At 43.7% G+C, this 18342-nt stretch overlaps 1 protein-coding gene across 1 annotated transcript in view; it reads left to right on the forward strand.

Moving 5' to 3' along the window:
- brca2 (BRCA2 DNA repair associated) overlaps nt 1–18342 on the forward strand; it is a 137183-nt gene that overhangs the window by 48728 nt on the left and 70113 nt on the right. The window contains exons 14-15 of the mRNA XM_087988225.1: nt 7557–7990; nt 11311–11501. Coding sequence (XP_087844351.1) covers nt 7557–7990; nt 11311–11501 — 625 coding nt within the window. The remainder of the gene's footprint in view (nt 1–7556; nt 7991–11310; nt 11502–18342) is intronic.

Here is an 18342-nt window from a genome sequence, read left to right on the forward strand (position 1 = left end):
ATTTAGCATGGCCAATTCACCTGACGTGCACATCTTTGGACTGAGGGAGGAAACTGGAGCACCTGGAGCAAACCCCCACAGACACTGGGAGAAAGTGCAAACTCCACACACAGTCGCCCGAGGCTGGAATTGAACCTGGGACCCTGGTGCTGTGTGGCAGCAATGCTAACCACTGAGTTGTAATTTGTGTAACTTTACTGCTTTATAGCAAAAGTAAAACTTAAATTATATTCAGTAGTTGCATTAAAAGTGTAATTTTCAAGTCCACCTCTTAATTTTTAAGAATTCTTTGCTTTTTCCTCATGCTCTCAACTTCTTTCTCCCCCCAACTATTTATTCACTTAGCTTTTAAAAGCTATTATGAATTTTGCTTGTACCATTTCTTCTGCTAGGGTATCTGTGTCCCAGCAAAAGGTGAAATAATGTAGATGCTGGCAATCTGAAACAAACTAGAGATCTTCATAGAATCATGGAATCCCTACAGTGTGGAAACAGGCCCTTCGGCCCAGCAAGTCCACACCGACCCTCCAAAGAGTAACCCACCCAGGCCCATTGCCCTTACCCAATATTTACCCCTGACTAATTCACCTAACCTGCGCAACTTTGGATTGTGGGAGGAAACCGGAGGAAATCCATGTAGACACGGAGAGAACGTGCAAACTCGCACAGACAGTCGCCTGAGGCTGGAATCAAATCTGGGTCCCTGATACTGTGAGGCAGCAGTGCTAACCACTGTGCCACCCCAATGTGGATTTGAAAGGTATTGAAATATAGGTTTCAATATATTGACACAGGCAGATATTCAGTGCAAAAGACAAAGGAGTGTTAATGACGGAGAAAGTGAAAAAGCGCAAAACAAGTGTAAATTGAAGTATGAAAGATAGAGGGAAAACAAACTAAAAGAATTGTGGATGCTGGAAATCTGAAAAAACAAATATGCTGAAAAATCTCAGCAGGTCTCCAGCATCTGTGGAAAGAAATTAATGTTACTTGGGCGGCACGGTGGTACAGTGGTTAGCACTGCTGCCTCACAGAGCCGGAGACCCGGGTTCAACTCAGGCGACTGACTGTGTGGAGTTTGCACGTTCTCCCCGTGTCTGCGTGGGTTTCCTCCGGGTACTCCGGTTTCCTCCCACAGTCCAAAAGATGTGCAGGTCAGGTGAATTGGCCATGCTAAATTGCTCGTAGTGTTAGGTAAGGGGTAAATGTAGGGGTATGGGTGGGTTGCGCTTCGGCGGGTCGGTGTGGACCTGTTGGGCCGAAGGGCCTATTTCCACACTGTAATGTAATCTAAATCTAAAAGGTCAGGTGACCCTTCAGAATTGATGGAAAAGGATGTTTTTTTTATACAGAAGGGTGGTAGGGGGGAGCTGAGAGAGAAACCATTGTACAGTTAAAGGAGTGGTTAAAGGTCAATTAGGGAATGAATAGCTGCTAATGGAAACAATTAGTGGCTGATATTGAGTAATATGTGGTAGCAGCCCGTGTAATGACAAGCCCTGGTGTGTCAGGGTGACTGAAAGCATAAAAAAAAATGCTCAAGTCCGAAACTGTTGAACTCAATATCAAGTCCAGAAGGTTAGAGTGATCCCAAGGAGAAAATGAGGTGCTGTTCTTCCAGCTTGTGCTGAGTTTCGCTGGAGCAGCAAGGCTGAGACAGAGTGAGATGACGTATTGAAGTGGCAAACAACTTCAAAGCTCTGAGTCTTTTGTTTTTTGCGGACAGAGCAGAGCAAAGGTGTTCTGCAAAGCAGTTATCCAGTTTGTGCTTTGTTTCCCCAATGTTGCTGTTTCACCCGGAAGATGTGTCCGGAAGATGTGTCTGGGACTTTAGATATTGAGAAGGAAGCAAGTAAATTGTCAGGTTTTACACCACCTCCAATAGCAGGGGGGGAAGGTGGGGGCAAGTTGGGAGTGAAGGAAGAGAAGACCATGATATTCAAGAGGAAATATTCCTTGTGGAAGGCTGACAAGGGAAGAGAGGAGAAAATGTGGCTGATGATCCTCTAGATATTGATGTTAGTGGGATTGTAGATGAGGACAAGGGGAACCAATTGTTGTGGGAGGAAGAGAGGGGAGTGAGGGTCAAAGTATGGGAGGTGGGTCACATCTTGGCTGAGGGATTGTCTATCATGGTGCTGGGGAAATCCAAGATTGAGGAAGAAGGTGGACGTTTCTGAGGCCCTCTTATTGAAATTGGCATCATCAGAATGGATGTGAAGGAGATGGAAGAACTGAGAGAATGAAATGGAGTCTTTACAGGAAGCAGGGTGTGAGGATGTATAGTCAAGGTAACTGGGAATTTGTGGGTTTGTAATGGATATTGGTAACTAGCTATCCCCAGAAATGGAAGCAGAGATGTTAAGGAAGGGAGGAGTTAAAGATGGACTAGATTAAGGTGAGAGCAGGATGGAAATTGGAAGCTACATAGATAAACCAGCACAAGCCTTGCTAAGTTTCTTGAGCATTCTGTGTGTTGGTTCCACTCTTTAGACCGTAAGACCTAGGAGTATAATTAGGCCATTTTTTTGTAATTCATTTGTGGGATGAGGACATCACAGGCTAAGTCAACATTTACTATCTATTCCTAATTGCCTAGAGGGCAGTTAAGAGTCAACCAAATTGTGGGTCTGGAGTCACATAGGCCAGACCAGATAAGGATGGCAGTTTTCTTGGAACAATGGATTCATGGTCATCATTAGAATCTTAATTCCAAATTTGTATTGAATCCATATTTCACCAGCTGCAATGGTCAGATTCAAACACAAGTCCCCTGGACATTACCTGGGCTTCTGGAATAATTGTATATAGATAATACCTCTTGGCCATCATCTTCCCTTGTTTGGCCCATCAGGTCTGCTCTGCCATTTTGATCATGGCTGGTATGTTTCTCAATTCAATTCTTCTGCCTTGTCCCAGTAACCCTTGATCCGCGTACCAGTCTAGAACCTATCAATGTGAGATCTACAGATTCACCACTCTGTGGTTGAAGAAATTCCTCCTCATTTCCTCATCTCCATTCTAAATGGTCACCCTTTCTCTCTGACTATATGCCCTCAGGTCCTAGGGTCTCTCCACACCCACTTTATCAATGCCTCTCAGTATTCTGGTAGTTCAATGAGATTTTCCCCTCATTCTTCTAAACAGACCCAGCGTCCTCAACCACATGATAATCTCTTGATTCCCAGGATCATTCTTCAAGTGGATCCTGTCCATTGGAAAGCTCCCTCCTTCCCGAGTACCAATGCTGCCAATGTACCATGAATTCAGATCCATTTCTCCCCGCCAGTCTTTGAGGCACATAGTTACCTCTTTAATCTTGTTGACCTTGTGCCAATTTGCTTGTGCCTCAGGTGGTAATACAGAGATTAATACCTTTTTGGTTCTGTTTGCTAATTTGGCAAAAGCACTTCATCAGCAATGAGGCCGTGAGCTGAGCGGGTAGTGAAATAAATGGGAGGGGGGTAGGGCTGGGGAAAGGTAGCTGAGTGTGTGATAGGTCGATGCCGGTGGGGGTAATGGTGATAGATCTTCGGTATGTCGGGCAAAACTGCCCCCCCACCCCAAACCAGGAACTCCCCACATATGTTGGGGACACCACCCATGCCCTCCCCCTCCTCCAAGACATTTGTTTCCCTGGGCCCTAACACCTCATCTTCACCATGGACATCCAGTCCCTTTACATCTCCATCCGCCATGACCAGGGCCTCTACGCTCTCTGTTTCTTCCTCTCTGAACATCCCCACTCGTACCCTTCCATTAATACACTCGTTTGTTTGGCTGAATTGGTCCTCACCCTTAATAATTTCACCTTTGAATGCTCCCTCTTCTCCAGATGAAAGGGGTAGCAATGGGTACCTCCATGAGCCCTATCTATGCCTGTGCCTTTGTCAGTTACATGGAATAGTCCACATTCCATAGTTACACCAGCACCATTCCCCACCTTTTCCTCCGCTACATTGATGACTGTATTAGTGCCACCTCGTGCTCCCACAAGGAGGTTAAACAGTTCATCAACTTCACCAACAGATTCCACCCTGACCTTAAATTCACCTGGACCATCTCAGACACCTCCCACCCTTTTCTGGACCTCTCCATCTCCATCAAAGATGAATGACTCAACTCTGACATTTTCTACAAACCCACTGACTCCCATAGCTACCTGGACTACACCTCCTCCACCCTGCCTCTTGTAAAAATGCTATCCCTTATTCCTAATTCCTCCACCTCGGCCGCATCTGCTCCCAGGAGTACTAGTTCCACTACAGAACACACCAGATGGCTGCCTTCTTTAAAAACTGCAATTTCCTGTCCTACATCATTGATGATGCCCTCCAGTGCATCTCGACCACATCCCATACCTCGCCTCCAACCCTACCCCTCTAACCGCAGCAAGGACAGAACCCCCCTGGTCCTCACATTCCACCCCACCAACCTCCGTATACATCGTATCATCCCCCGCCATTTCCCCCACCTACAAACGGACCCCACCACCAGAGATATATTTTCCTTCCCACTCCCCGTCCGGTCCACAAGCACACCACTAATCCATCCTTCCCTCCCGGCACCTTCTCTCGCCACCGCAGGAATTGCAAAGCCTGTGCCCACACCTCTCCCCTCACCTCCGTCCAAGGCACAAAAGGAGCCTTCCACATCCATCAGTTTCACCTGCACTTCCACACATGACATTTACTGTATCCGTTGCTCCCGATGCGGTCTCCTCTATGTTGGGGAGACAGGACGCCTATTCGCAGTGTGCTTCAGAGAACATCTTCGGGACACCTGCACCAACCCAACCCCACTGCCCCATGGCAGAACACTTCCAACTCCCCCAGCTCACTCTGCCAAGGACGTACAAGTCCTGGGCCTCCTCCATCATCACTCCCTAACCACCCGACAGCTGGAGGAAGGACACCTCACCTACTGCCTCGGGACTCGCCAACCTCATGGCATCAATGTAGATTTCACCGGTTTCCTCATTTCCCCTCTCCCCATTTTATCCCTGATCCAACCTTCCAACTCTGCACTGCCCTCGTAACTGGTCCTACCTGACCATCTTCCTTCCCAATGTCTGCTCCATCCTCCCCTCTGACCTATCACCATTACCCCCACCTCCATCTCCCTATTGCATTCTCAGCAACCTTGGCCCCCACCCTCCCCCCATCCCACCCCCAAGTCAGCCCACAGCCTCATTCCTGATGAAGGGCGTTTGCCCAAAATGTCGACTCTCCTTTTCCTCTGATGCTGCTTGACCTGCTGTGTTTTCCCAGCACCACACTCTCAGCGCTTAGAACACTCGCCTAGCCCAGCTTCTCTACTTTTGTTACTTCATTCATAATTTGATTTTTAAAACTTCATCCTAGTCTTTTAGTTAGTAATCTGTAAATATTTCCCATAGTTACCTTCAATATGAAAGTAATCTGTAATATCCAAATTAGTGGCTTTTACCAACCAATGAACTTAGTGTTTACCCTGAAATGTCACTCTTGTTTAGGGGCATTGATCATGGTTTTAATTCATCCTGTTTAAGAAAACTCAAACTATGAGCCAAAACAAATCAAGCAAAAAAACACCTCTTTCCCTCTGCACAGAATTTCTGTGCTGCTTCAAAATTCCTGAACTATATTTTTCACTTGGGCTGTATTTCACCATGGATGCGATCTCTCCTTCCTGACCACATGAAGCTTGCTAATCACTATTCAGTGGGAGATATGCAGAAGTGTTGATAGGCGATTGACTTTCTTATTTTGACAAACGAGTTGAAATCCCGCCATCAAGGCCAAAGGTGCAAGGTGACCTTGCTTTGGTGGGTACCAGACTATGAGCAGCATTTGGCTGGTGATAACCAATTAAATGGCTCGTGCCACTCTCTCGATAAGGAGAGCAGTCCACCTTGAAGGGTTGCTAGCCCAATCTGAGGGCAACAATTCAGTAGAGGCCAATAATTTTACTTAAGAACTACGTTTTCAATCTCACTAACTCAGTAATTTTAGTGACACCATCACACAGTAACAGTACTTTTTTAGATTTATATTAGCATGAGGTATTTGGAATCTCAGAAGTCAAATACTTCATCAATATCTTCAATAATGATCATATCTCCATTAAAATTCAAGCAACAGCACATTAGGAAAGTATTAGTTTCCTAGATAAGACCAGTATTACACTAGTGCATAAGAACAGGCATAAGACTAAGTTGCAAGTATGGGAGAAAGCTAGCTAATGATTATAGAACAGCTCTCCTGACCGTTTCCTTCAATTTTAATTACAGAAGAGACTTTTCCTCATTGGTCTCCTTTCAATGAATTTTTCCAAGTGATTTAGAGATTTCCGTGGGTGGAGACTGAGCATCCCTAAAGAAAGCTGGTTGCGGTGACTGGGCCTAAGCAGGCTAGACTTGGCAATAAATGGTAGTTAGTCCATGCTGTAAACAGTATTGCCACGAAGGTGGCCATCCCTGCTGGTGACCCCTGCATGGCCCTTGGAGTGGCTATAAATGAGAATCTCTGCACTTCTATGAAATTTATTGGGAACTGGCCATCTCCCCACCTGGCAGCATGCTCATCTTACGTGAGCAAAGTGCTCGCAGAAACAATGAGTCCCTTAATTGACCACTTAAATAGTTTAACTATCCTTCCAGTAATGTCCTCACCTTTCTACATTGGCAAAATGGCATGGCAGGCAATTCTCAGGCATCCTTTCCAAAGGCCATTGGCAATCCACTGTGCCCAGCCCAATCTTTGATTTGCCTTCTCTCTGTAGTTGTAAAGTGCCAGCTTTCGTACTTGCACACAACAGCATGGTTGAAGTCAAACATCATTATTGTCAACCTGTATTCTGTTTTTTTGGACTCTTTGCCTTCAGTTTTTCAAGTTGGCATTTATGTAATGGCTGCTGAAGGCAAACATTTGTCCTGTTAATGGATCTTGAATCTTTAACAGACTTTTTAAAATCTGGTGGATTTAGAATTCATTATCCACATTTGGAAATATCTGAACTGTGAAAATAATTCTGAATTTGATGTTTTATTAATGCCCTTTTGAGAATTTGTCACTACCTCCATTCCTATCATTGTTCCTGCAAAGGACAGTGCCACAGAGTTTGAAGTTATCTAATCATGAAATTTATAAATTTCAGTAGTTTGTGCAGGTGCTTGTGTGTCAGTGGCTATATTGACATGCTAACTTTATCACTCCAAAATTTGGAAAGGTCAGTGTAGTTTTCTTTTTTGCTACTACTTGCTTGCTACCCCTTTTTTGCTACCCCTTCTTGTTACTACTTAGTTGATTTTATAATCATATTTGACCAAAGGATTCAGTAAGGAACAGAAGCAAAATGTACAGTCGATATTCATATGTAAAATCCTAGTTAAACTTGCAATTTAAACTTGGGGTCTTGTTTAGGTGTTGAAAGGTACAATCCTAGTGAATATCGCTTAAAAAGCCAGATCTGGAAAAAATGTTTAACGGAGAGAGTGATCCTAGCAAAAATTGGATTTCCTTTCAAAGGAAACCTTGCATATTTGTTCTAACATTTTAAAATATATATTGTAACAGTGCTTCAAACAGAATTCATCAGCAGTCGATTTCTCCCAATGTCACGTTCCCTATCCAAGAAAACTCAATTCAGCATAATTTGTGCCTTCAACATGAAGTCAGTTCACTGAAAGGACAACGGGCAGTATTCAAACCTCCATTCCATTGCATTGAGCAGAACAGCAGTGGACAGACTACATCAAAGCCAGCAAAGATTTTTGTCCCACCATTCAAAACTGTTTCAAATTCAAGTCAAATGGAAAGCCAAGATAATGTGAAATTCATCAATTCTTCAATTCCAGCTGAAATAGGGATTTCAGCAAAGGCTATGAATCTCAATACACTGGTGCAAGAGGACAGCATATTAAAACATAATTCAGTACTACCTAGAAATATTCAAGACGAACTCCAGTCAGTGTCTGATACTTCAGAAGAACTTCAACCTGCTGCTGAAGGTATTATTTGTCTGTCTTGTATTAATTATTTAATTTAAAAGAGTAATATATTTCTGTTGTTTATAACGATGTTAAAAAGCTAAAGATGAATGGACTTGATGACAGCTCAGCTCTTCTGAAGAAGGGTAAGTAGGAAATGTTGATTACACAATATAAACTTGGAATTTGAAACTCTGAAAATTGTAGGAAGAGGAGTTTTGAGGTCCTACAATACACTAATTATTCCCCATTAAACATAAAGAATCCTAAACAGAAATAATTAATGTGGCAGAGTTTAATCAACTTTATATAGCAAGGTGAATTTTATTGCTCTCCTCCTTTCACTTGTCTAGTTTGAGTCCAGAGTTGGGATTGTTGTATATTGACGGAAAATAAAATTGTGTTTTTAGACATTTTACAGTGACTTTAATCCAGCTAATATTAGAATACATAATTGCTTGGTAGTATAGAACATTTTAGTATAAATGTTACTGCGTTGAAATACACTACTGTCTCCCAATATCTATTGTAAGCTTATCAACTCCTAACATTACCTTGATAATATATTCTCACCCCCTTCCTGTAAAGACTCCATCCTGCTCTCCAATTTTCTCCATCTCCGTCACTCTATTCTGTTGACCTTTTTCAGTGGGCTTCAAATGTACACTTTCTCAACTGAGGATTCCCTTTCCCTGCCACTCTGGTTGACAGGGCTGTCAGCTGTGTCCAACCCATTTCTCGCACTTATTAACTATACTTTCTATGTTCACATCCAAATCATTTATGTAAGTTACAAAAAGCAGTGGACCCAGCACCGATTCTTTTGGCTCACCACTGGTCTGGTCGGCATGGACCTCTCTATGCTGTACCTCTCTATGACTCTATGGTCACAGGCCCTCCAGTTTAAAAAGCAACCCTTCACCACCACCCTCTGTCTTCTACCTTCGAGCCAGTTCTGTATCCAAATGGTTAGTTCTCCCTGTATTCCTTGTGATCTAAGTCCATATAGATCATGTCCATTGCTCTGCCCTCTTTAATCCTCTTTGTTGTTGCTTTGAAAAACTCAATCATGTTAGTGAAACATTATTTCCCACGCACACAGCCATGTTGACTATCCTTAAATCAGTCCTTGCCTATCCAAATATATGTAAATCCAGTTCCTCAGGATTCTCTCCAGCAACTTGCCCTCTACCGACGTCAGGCCCACTGGTCTATAGTTCCCTGGCTTTTCCTTACCATTTTTCTTAAATAGTGGTGCATGTTAGCCAACCTCCAGTCTTGCGTCACCTCACCTGTGACTATTGCTCATCCAAATATCCTATAAAGGGGCCCAGCATTCTCTTAGCTTCCCTCAGAGTTCTAGGGTACACCTGAGCAGGTCCTGGAGATTTATCCACTGTTTGAGTTTTAAGACATGCAGCACCACTACTTCTTTAATATGGACATTTTTCAATTTGGCACCATCTTTTTCCCCACATTCTGTATCTTCCATATCTTTCTCCACAGTAAACGCTGATGCAAAATACTTGTTTAGTACTCCCCCATCTCCTGCAGTTTCATATATAGCTGCCTTGCTGATCTTTGAGGGGTCATATCCTCTCCCTAGTTACTCTTTTGTCCTTAATGTCTTTGTAAAATCCCTTTTGGATTCTACCTTAACCCCTTAGGTCTCTTTTATATCTTTCCCCTCTCACTCTCTAGTTCTGGACTCCCCCATCCCAGGGAAGAGGCTTTGTCTATTTATCCTATCCATGCTCCTCATGATTTTATAAACTGCTATAAGGTCACCCCTCAGCCTCGGGCGCTCCAGGGAAAACAGCCCCAGCGTATTCAGCCTTCCTGGCAACATCCCTGTAAATCCTTTCTGAACCCTTTCAAGTTTCACAGCATCTTTCCGATAGGAAGGAGACCAGAATTGCACGCAGTATTCCAATAGTGGCCTAACCAATGTCCTGTATAGCTGCAACATGGCATCCCAACTCCTGTACTTAATGCTTTGACCAGTAAAGGAAAACATACCAAACGCCTTCTTCACTACTCTATCTACCTGTGACTCCGCTTTAAAGGAGCTATGAACCTGCACTCCAAGACCTCTTTGTTCAGCAACACTCCAGAAGACCTTACCATTAAGTGTATAAGTCCTTTTTAACCAAAAGCTCAATTTCTCTAAGTCATCCAGCATTCCCTGTACCTACCAGCCTTCACTTTCACCCTAACAGCAACATACTGTTTCTGGACTTTCGCTATTTCATTTTTGAAGGCTTCCCATTTTCCAGCCATCCCTTTACTGGCGAACATCCACCCCCCAATCAACTTTTGAAAGTTCTTGCCTAATGCCATCAAAATTGGCTTTCCTCCAATTTAAACTTACCGTCTATCCTTTTCCAACACTATTTTAAAACTAATAGAATTATGGTCACTGGCCCCAAAGTGCTCCCCCGCTGACATCTTAGTCACTTGCCCTACCCTATTTCCCAAGATTAAGTCAAGGCTTGCACCTTCTCTAGTAGGTGCATCCATATGCTGAATCAAAAAATTTTCTTGTACACACTTAACAAATCCCTCTCCGTCTAAACGCTTAACACTATGGCAGTCCCATTCTGTGTTTGAAATGTTAAAATCCCTTACCATTACCACCCTATTATTCTTATAGATAACTGAGATATCTTTACAAATTTGTTTCTCAAGTTTCTGCTGACTTTTGGGGGGTGGGTCTATAGTACAATCCTAATAAGATGATCATCCCTTTCTTATTTCTAGGTTCCACCCAAATAACTTCCCTGGACGTATTCCCAGGAATGTTCCCCCAAATACAGCCGTAACGTCCCTTATCAAAAACGCCACTCTCCCTCTTCTCTTGACCCTTTTCTAGCTTTCCTATAGCATTTGTATCTTGGAATATTAAGCTGTCAGTCCTGAGCCACATCTCTGTAATTGCTATGATATCCCAGGTCCATCTTCCTAATGATGCCCTGAGTTCATCTACCTTCCCTGATCATCTATCTTACATTGAAATTAATGCAGTTTAATTTATCAGTCGTACCTCCGTGTCTGCTTTGTTTCTGCCTGCCCTGACTGTTTGACTTGTTCCTTTTCCCAACTCTACCTATGCCAGACTGATCTCTTTGCTCACTATCTCCCTGGGTCCCATCCCAGCTTATTTCACAAAGTGTGTGAGTCACAAATTATTGAAACTTCTTAACTGTAAAAGAAGGAGATGGTGCTAGACCTGTCAGCTGTCTTGTAGTAAGGTTATAAATGCTGCATAGGTAGAGTGATCACAGTGAGTGTTTTTTGGATTCTCCTGCAAATAAGTATTTTGATTTTTTTTTTGTTTACAGGTATCTCTAGGACAGTTCAGAACCTGAGATGTGCAAGAGGTCTTCAGGAGAAGAGGTTAATCCAGAAGCAAAAGCAAGTTATTCGTCCACAGCCAGGGAGTTTGTACAGGATTAAAAACTCTGGTGGACCAAGACTGTCTTTGCACTCAGCAGTTGAAGGGAAACTTCCAACCTCTTTCACAGAAGAGCAGGTACAAACTGATTTAAATTCAGATGCAAATTCATTTTGTATAGATAACAATTTGCATAGTACTCCTAAATGTCAAATTATTTTTGTATTCATCACACAAAAAGATATTATACTGATTCATGGAACACTTATTCTAACTAAAACATGTTTTCTGATATTGAAGTTCGTTGTACCGTGCAACACTCAACTGCTGACTCTGCTTGTTTGATATGTTTTCACGATTAACAAAGTCGTTTCTTTCATACCTCTACATTGGTAATATCTCAGTAGAAACCAGCAATGTTTTTCTTAAGAATCTAATAACCCTGGGTATTTACTACAAATAATCAAGCTAAAAGCTTTTAGCATTTAGCATCAAAATAATTTCATTTCAATGAAAATTGATTTTGATACTCAAAAATACAAGTACACTCTGCCTTAAATGGGCAGTTACATGAAATATATTAAAATAAATTGAGTTACTACTTTTGATACTGAACTTCTTAATTCATTTCCTTCTAAATTCCTTTGACTTGCACTTCAAACTCAAGGCAGATATCTATGAAAATCTGGAAAATGAACCACTTGGTGAAAGTGCTACTTAGAAGATTTGCATAAAGTTAGTTGGGGCTTCCACCTATTTATGGTAAGGCTTTCCCTTCACGACTCCAAAAATCCTATGGTGATAAACTCATAGTGCAGGACAGATTAAGCGAGCAACAGTTCAGAAGTCTGATGGTTCTCTTGTATTCTCTCTCGCTCTGTCTCTCACTCTCGCTTCCCTTTCTCATGTTTGCTATCCCACAAACCAACTCACTGAGAGGAGTTCTTCTTTAAAAGATGTCTAAACTCTAAGCCAGTGCACCACATTTCAAAGGTACTCGACTGGAAAGAGATGCAGTGAAATTGTTCCAAAGATCTGAAACCCTGCTTGAGACCAGAGTTATTCTGGCAATGTACCTACACCTATAAATAGTTTTTTTGACTCTTTGCTGTTCCATCATTTATAGAACATAGAACAATAGAGCACAGAACAGGCCCTTCGGTCCACGATGTTGTGCCGACCATTTGTCCTAGCTTAAGCACCCATCCATGTACCTATCCAATTGCCACTTAAAGTTCGCCAATGATTCTGACTCTGCCACTCCCACAGGCAGCGCATTCCATGCCCCCACCACTCTCTGGGTAAAGAATATACCCCTGACATCTCCCCCATACCTTCCACCCTTCACCTTAAATTTATGTCCCCTTGTAACACTCTGTTGTACTCGGGGAAAAAGTTTCTGATTGTCTACTCTATCTATTCCCCTGATCATCTTATACACCTCTATCAAGTCACCCCTCATCCTTCTCCATTCCAATGAGAAAAGGCCTAGCACGCTCAACCTATCCTCGTACGACCTATTCTCCATTCCAGGCAACATCCTGGTAAATCTTCTCTGCACCCTCTCCAATGCTTCCACATCTTTCCTAAAGTGAGGCGACCAGAACTGCACACAGTACTCCAAATGTGGCTTAACCAAAGCCCTGTACAGCTGTAACATCATTTCACGACTCTTGAATTCAATCCCTCTGCTGATGAATGCTAATACACCATAGGCCTTCTTACAAGCTCTATCCAGTGGCAACTTTCAAAGATCTATGAACATAGACCCCAAGATCCCTCTGCTCCTCCACCTTACTAAGAACCCTACCGTTAACCCTGTATTCCGCATTCTTATTTGTCCTTCCAAAATGGACAACCTCACACTTGGCAGGGTTGAACTCCATCTGCCACTCCTCAGTCCAGCTCTGCATCATATCTAAGTCCCTTTGTAGCCGACAACAGCCCTCCTCACTATCCACAACTCCACCAATCTTCGTATCGTCTGCAAATTTATTGACCCACCCTTCGACTCCCTCTTCCAAGTCATTAATAAAAATTACAAACAGCAGAGGACCCAGAACTGATCCCTGCGGAACTGCACTTGTAACTGGGCTCCAGGCTGAATATTTACCATCTACCACCACTCTCTGACTTCGACCGGTTAGCCAGTTTTCTATCCAACTGGCCAAATTTCCCTCTATCCCATGCCTCCTGACTTTCCGCATAAGCCTACCATGGGGAACCTTATCAAATGCCTTACTAAAATCCATGTATACTACATCCACTGCTCTACCCTCATCCACATGCTTGGTCACCTCCTCAAAGAATTCAGTAAGACTTGTAAGGCAAGACCTACCCTTCACAAATCTGTGCTGGCTGTCCCTAATCAAGCAGTGTCTTTCCAGATACTCATAAATCCTATCCCTCAGTACCCTTTCCATTACTTTGCCTACCACCGAAGTAAGACTAACTGGCCTGTAATTCCAGGGGTTATCCCTATTCCTTTTTTTGAACAGGGGCACAACATTTGCCACTCTCCAGTCCCCTGGTACCACCCCTGTTGACAGTGAAGACGAAAATATCATTGCCAACGGCTCTGCAATTTCCTCTCTTGCTTCCCACATAATCCTAGGATATATCCCGTCAGGCCCGGGGGACTTGTCTATCTTCAAGTTATTCAAAATGTCCAACACATCTTCCCTCCTAACAAGTATCTCCTCTAGCTTACCAGTCCATTTCACACTCTCCTCTTCAACAATATGGTCCCTCTCGTTTGTAAATACTGAAGAAAAGTACTCATTCAAGACCTCACTTATCTCTTCCAACTCAATACACAGTCTCCCACTACTGTCCTTGATCGGACCTACCCTCGTTCTCGTCATTCTCATGTTTCTCACAAACGCATAAAATGCCTTGGGGTTATCCTTGATCCTATCCGCCAAAGATTTTTCATGCCCTCTCTTAGCTCTCCTAATCCCTTTCTTCAGCTCCCTTCTGGCAATTCTGTATCCCTCCAATGCTCTGTCTGAACCTTGTTTCCTCAACCTTATGTAAGCCCCCTTCTTCCTCTTTACAAGACATTCAACCTCCCTCGTCAGCCAAGGTTCCCTCACACGACCATCTCTTTCCTGCCTGACAGGTACATACGTATCAAGGACACGTCGTATCTGTTCCTTGAAAAAGTTCCACATTTCCACGACATCCTTCCCTGACAGCCTATGCTCCAAACTTATGCTCCTCAGATCCTGTCTTACAGCATCGTATTTACCCTTCCCCCAATTGTAAAACCTACCCTGTTGCACGCACCTATCTCTCTCCATAACCAAGGTGAAAGTCACAGAATTGTGGTCACCATCACCAAAATATTCACCCACTAACAAGCCCATCACTTGTCCCGGTTCGTTACCAAGTACCAAATCCAATATGGCCTCCCCTCTGGTTGGGCAGTCTACATACTGAGATAGAAAAGCTTCCTGTACACACTGCACAAACACTGCCCATCCAATCTACTTGATCTAAAGAGCTTACAATCAATGTTTGGAAAGTTGAAATCACTCATGACTACTACGCTGTGGCTTCTGCACCTTTCCAAAATCTGTTTCCCAATCTGTTTCTCCACATCTCTGCTGCTATGGGGGGGGCCTATAGTAAACACCCGACAAGGTGACTGCAGCTTTCCTATTTCTGACTTCAGCCCATACTACCTCCAAAGGCAGATCCCCCTCGAACTGCCTTTCTGCAGCCGTTATACCATTTCTAATTAGCAACGCCACCCCCCTTCCTTTTTTACCACCCTCCCTAATCTTACCGAAACATCTGTAACCAGGAACCTCCAACAACCATTCCTGTCCCTCTTCTATCCACGTTTCCGTGATGGCCACAACATCGTAGTCCCAGGCACCGATCCACGACTTAAGTTCACCCACCTTATTTCTGATACTCCTTGCATTAAAGTATACACACTTGAGCCCATCTCTGTGTCCGCAAGTACTCCCTGTCAGTGCTACCTTCTCCACAGCCTCCCTACATTCTTGGACATCCTGACAAACAGCTAGCCTACTTGCTGGACTACAAGTCCGGATCCCATCCCCCTGCCAAATTAGTTTAAACCCCCCGAAGAGTGCTAGCAAACCTACCTCCCAGGATATTGGTGCCCTTCTGGTTCAGGTGCAACCCGTCCTGCTTGTACAGGTCCCACCTTCCCCAGAATGCAGTCCAATTGTCCAAATACCTGAAGCCCTCCCTCCTACACCATCCTTGCAGCCACGTGTTCAACTGCACTCTCTTCCTATTCCTTGCCTCACTGTCACGTGGCACCGGCAACAACCCAGAGATGGCGCCTCTGTCCGTCCTAGCTTTTAGATTCCAGCCTAACTCCCTGAGCTCCTGAATGACCTCCCCACCCCTCTTCCTACCTATGTCGTTGGTGCCAACGTGCACCACGACTTCTGGCTGCATACCCTCCCCCTTAAGGATTCTGAAGACACGGTCTGAGACGTCTCGGACCCTGGCACCCGGGAGGCAACAAACCATCCGAGTCTCGCCCATGTCCACAGAACCGCCTGTCCGTCCCTCTAACTAAAGAGTCTCCTATAACTAGCGCTCTCCTCCTCTCCCCCTTTCCCTTCTTGGCCTCAGAGCCGGACCTCGTGCCAGAGACCCGGTCACTGCAGCTTACCCCTGCTAGGCCATCCCCCCCAACGGTATCCAAAGCGGTATACTTATTATTGAGGGGAATGACCACAGGGGATCCCTGCACTGCCTGCTTCCTCCCCTTCCCACCTCTAACTGTTACCCAGCTACCTCTGTTCTCTGGCGTAACTATGTCCCTGTAGCTTCTATCTATCACCCTCTCAGCCTCTCGAATAATCCTCAGTTCATCCAACTCCAGTTCCCTAACCCGTTCTGTGAGGAGCAGGATCTGACTGCATTTCCTGCAGATGAAGTCGGCAGGAGTATCGGTGGTCACCCCTACCTCAAACATCCTGCAGGAGGAACATTCCACTGCCTGCGCTGCCATTACTCTACACTTCGTCTCCAAAACAAGAACACTGAGTAGCTTACCTGTGGACTTTAAAGTTAGGTTAGAGGAGGAGGATGGGAGGGAGGCCCTACTATGTAGGGCCTGGGGTCTAGAACACACCCACTCAAATATCAATCTCTTACCTTCCCGACTAGCTCTGCGCTCCAACTTCACTTCCGCCCAGCTCGCGCCACTCTCTGCTGTGAAAAGACCGTTGGCGTCGAGGTAAGTTCTTAAATATCAATCACTTACCTTCCCGACTAGCTCTGCGTTCCAACTTCACATCCTCCCAGCTCGCGCCGCTCTCTGCTGTGACAACTTTACCAAAACATAATTTATTACAAACTGGGTGCTTTACCAGAAATAAGCTCATAGAAAAATTTCTTTCATAAAAGAATCATATGTGCAAACGTGCACTCTATATCCCAACATTCCACTTTTTGCATTGCTTGTCAATTGACTTCATATTGAAAGTGGTGACATTTTGCGAAAATGTTTTGCTTGTTTCTTTTCCCTTCAGTGTATTCCTTTGCTTATTCTGTATCACATTATTCAAAATTTGTATTATTAAAAGATAAGTTCAGTTCTTCATGCTTGCACTGGTATATAGCACTGAAAGGAATGTTGCTTGGAGATGGGGCTGTAATATTGTATGTACTACAAGGATCAGTGCTTGGGTTCCAGTTGTTCAGTCTGTATCAATGATTTAGATTTGGATGCCTTTGCTATATTTACAAGTTTGAAAATAGCAGAGCGAAGTGAGAATGTGTTGTGAGGATGATGTAGGGAGAGTTCAAGAATATTTGGAATGTAAGCTGTCTGGTCAACACTTGACAGAATATAATGTGGAAAATGTATAAGGTTTTCCCCTTTGCTGGGACGAACGGGGTGCAGAGTATTTCTTAAACCTGAGGTTAGCTTTAAGGAGGTGGACTTTAACTTAGATAAATATGAACTGCATTTTGGAAAGGCAAATCAGGGCAGGACTTATACATTTGTGTGAATGAGAAATGATTTCATTGAAACTTTGAAAATTCTTATTTTTTGGCAGGGTAGATGCGAATAAAGGATGGTTCCTCAAGGTCTGAAGAAGCCATACCATCTGGTGATTCTCATAGTTGGACACGCAGCTGCAGCTTGTAGACTCTTTGTGGAGGTTTAGTTGAGGAAACTTTAAGGGAAGGTTGAAATTAAATTTAGTTAGAACATGTTGAACGTCTGCTTTTCCAATTATTTATTCACTTGTTAGTACAGAATTTGAATATAGCTGACAGTCTTGAAGCTTTTCAGCTTGCACTCTTCAGAACAGATGAAAGAACATAAATATTAAATTAGAATGTTTGATTTACAATGACAAATAACGTGCAAATAGGTGTAAACCAGTTATCTCCCAGAGACTAAAATAATGGATAAAAGCAAATTACTGCGGATGCTAGAATCTGAAACCAAAAGAGAAAATGCTGGAAAATCTCAGCAGGTCTGGCAGCATCTGTAAGGAGAGAAAAGAGCTGACGTTTCGAGTCTAACTGACCCTTTGTCAAAGACAGGGTCAGTTAGACTGGAAACGTCAGCTCTTTCTCTCCTTACAGATGCTGCCAGACCTGCTGAGATTTTCCAGCATTTTCTCTTTTGGTCTCCCAGAGACTGCTGTGTCTGTCTACATTATAAGAAAAAGGATGCTGGTTGGTTGACACGTCAATTCTGGTCAAGGTGTTGCCATGGACAATGTACCAAGGATCAGTTAGAGTCATAGAGATGTACAGCGTGGAAACAGACCCTTTGGTCCAACCCGTCCATGCCGACCAGTTATCCCAACCCAATCTAGTCCCACCTGCCAGCACCCAGCCCATATCCCTCCAAATCCTTCCTATTCATATACCCATCCAAATGCCTCTAAAATGTTGCAATTGTACCAGCCTCCACCACATCCTCTTGCAGCTCATTCCATACACGTATCACCCTCAGCGTGAAAAA

Source organism: Chiloscyllium plagiosum, unplaced genomic scaffold (genome assembly GCF_037043375.1).
Source record: "Chiloscyllium plagiosum isolate Xiang-an unplaced genomic scaffold, Cpla_swu_hap1 HiC_scaffold_6, whole genome shotgun sequence".
Lineage (NCBI taxonomy): Eukaryota > Metazoa > Chordata > Chondrichthyes > Orectolobiformes > Hemiscylliidae > Chiloscyllium > Chiloscyllium plagiosum.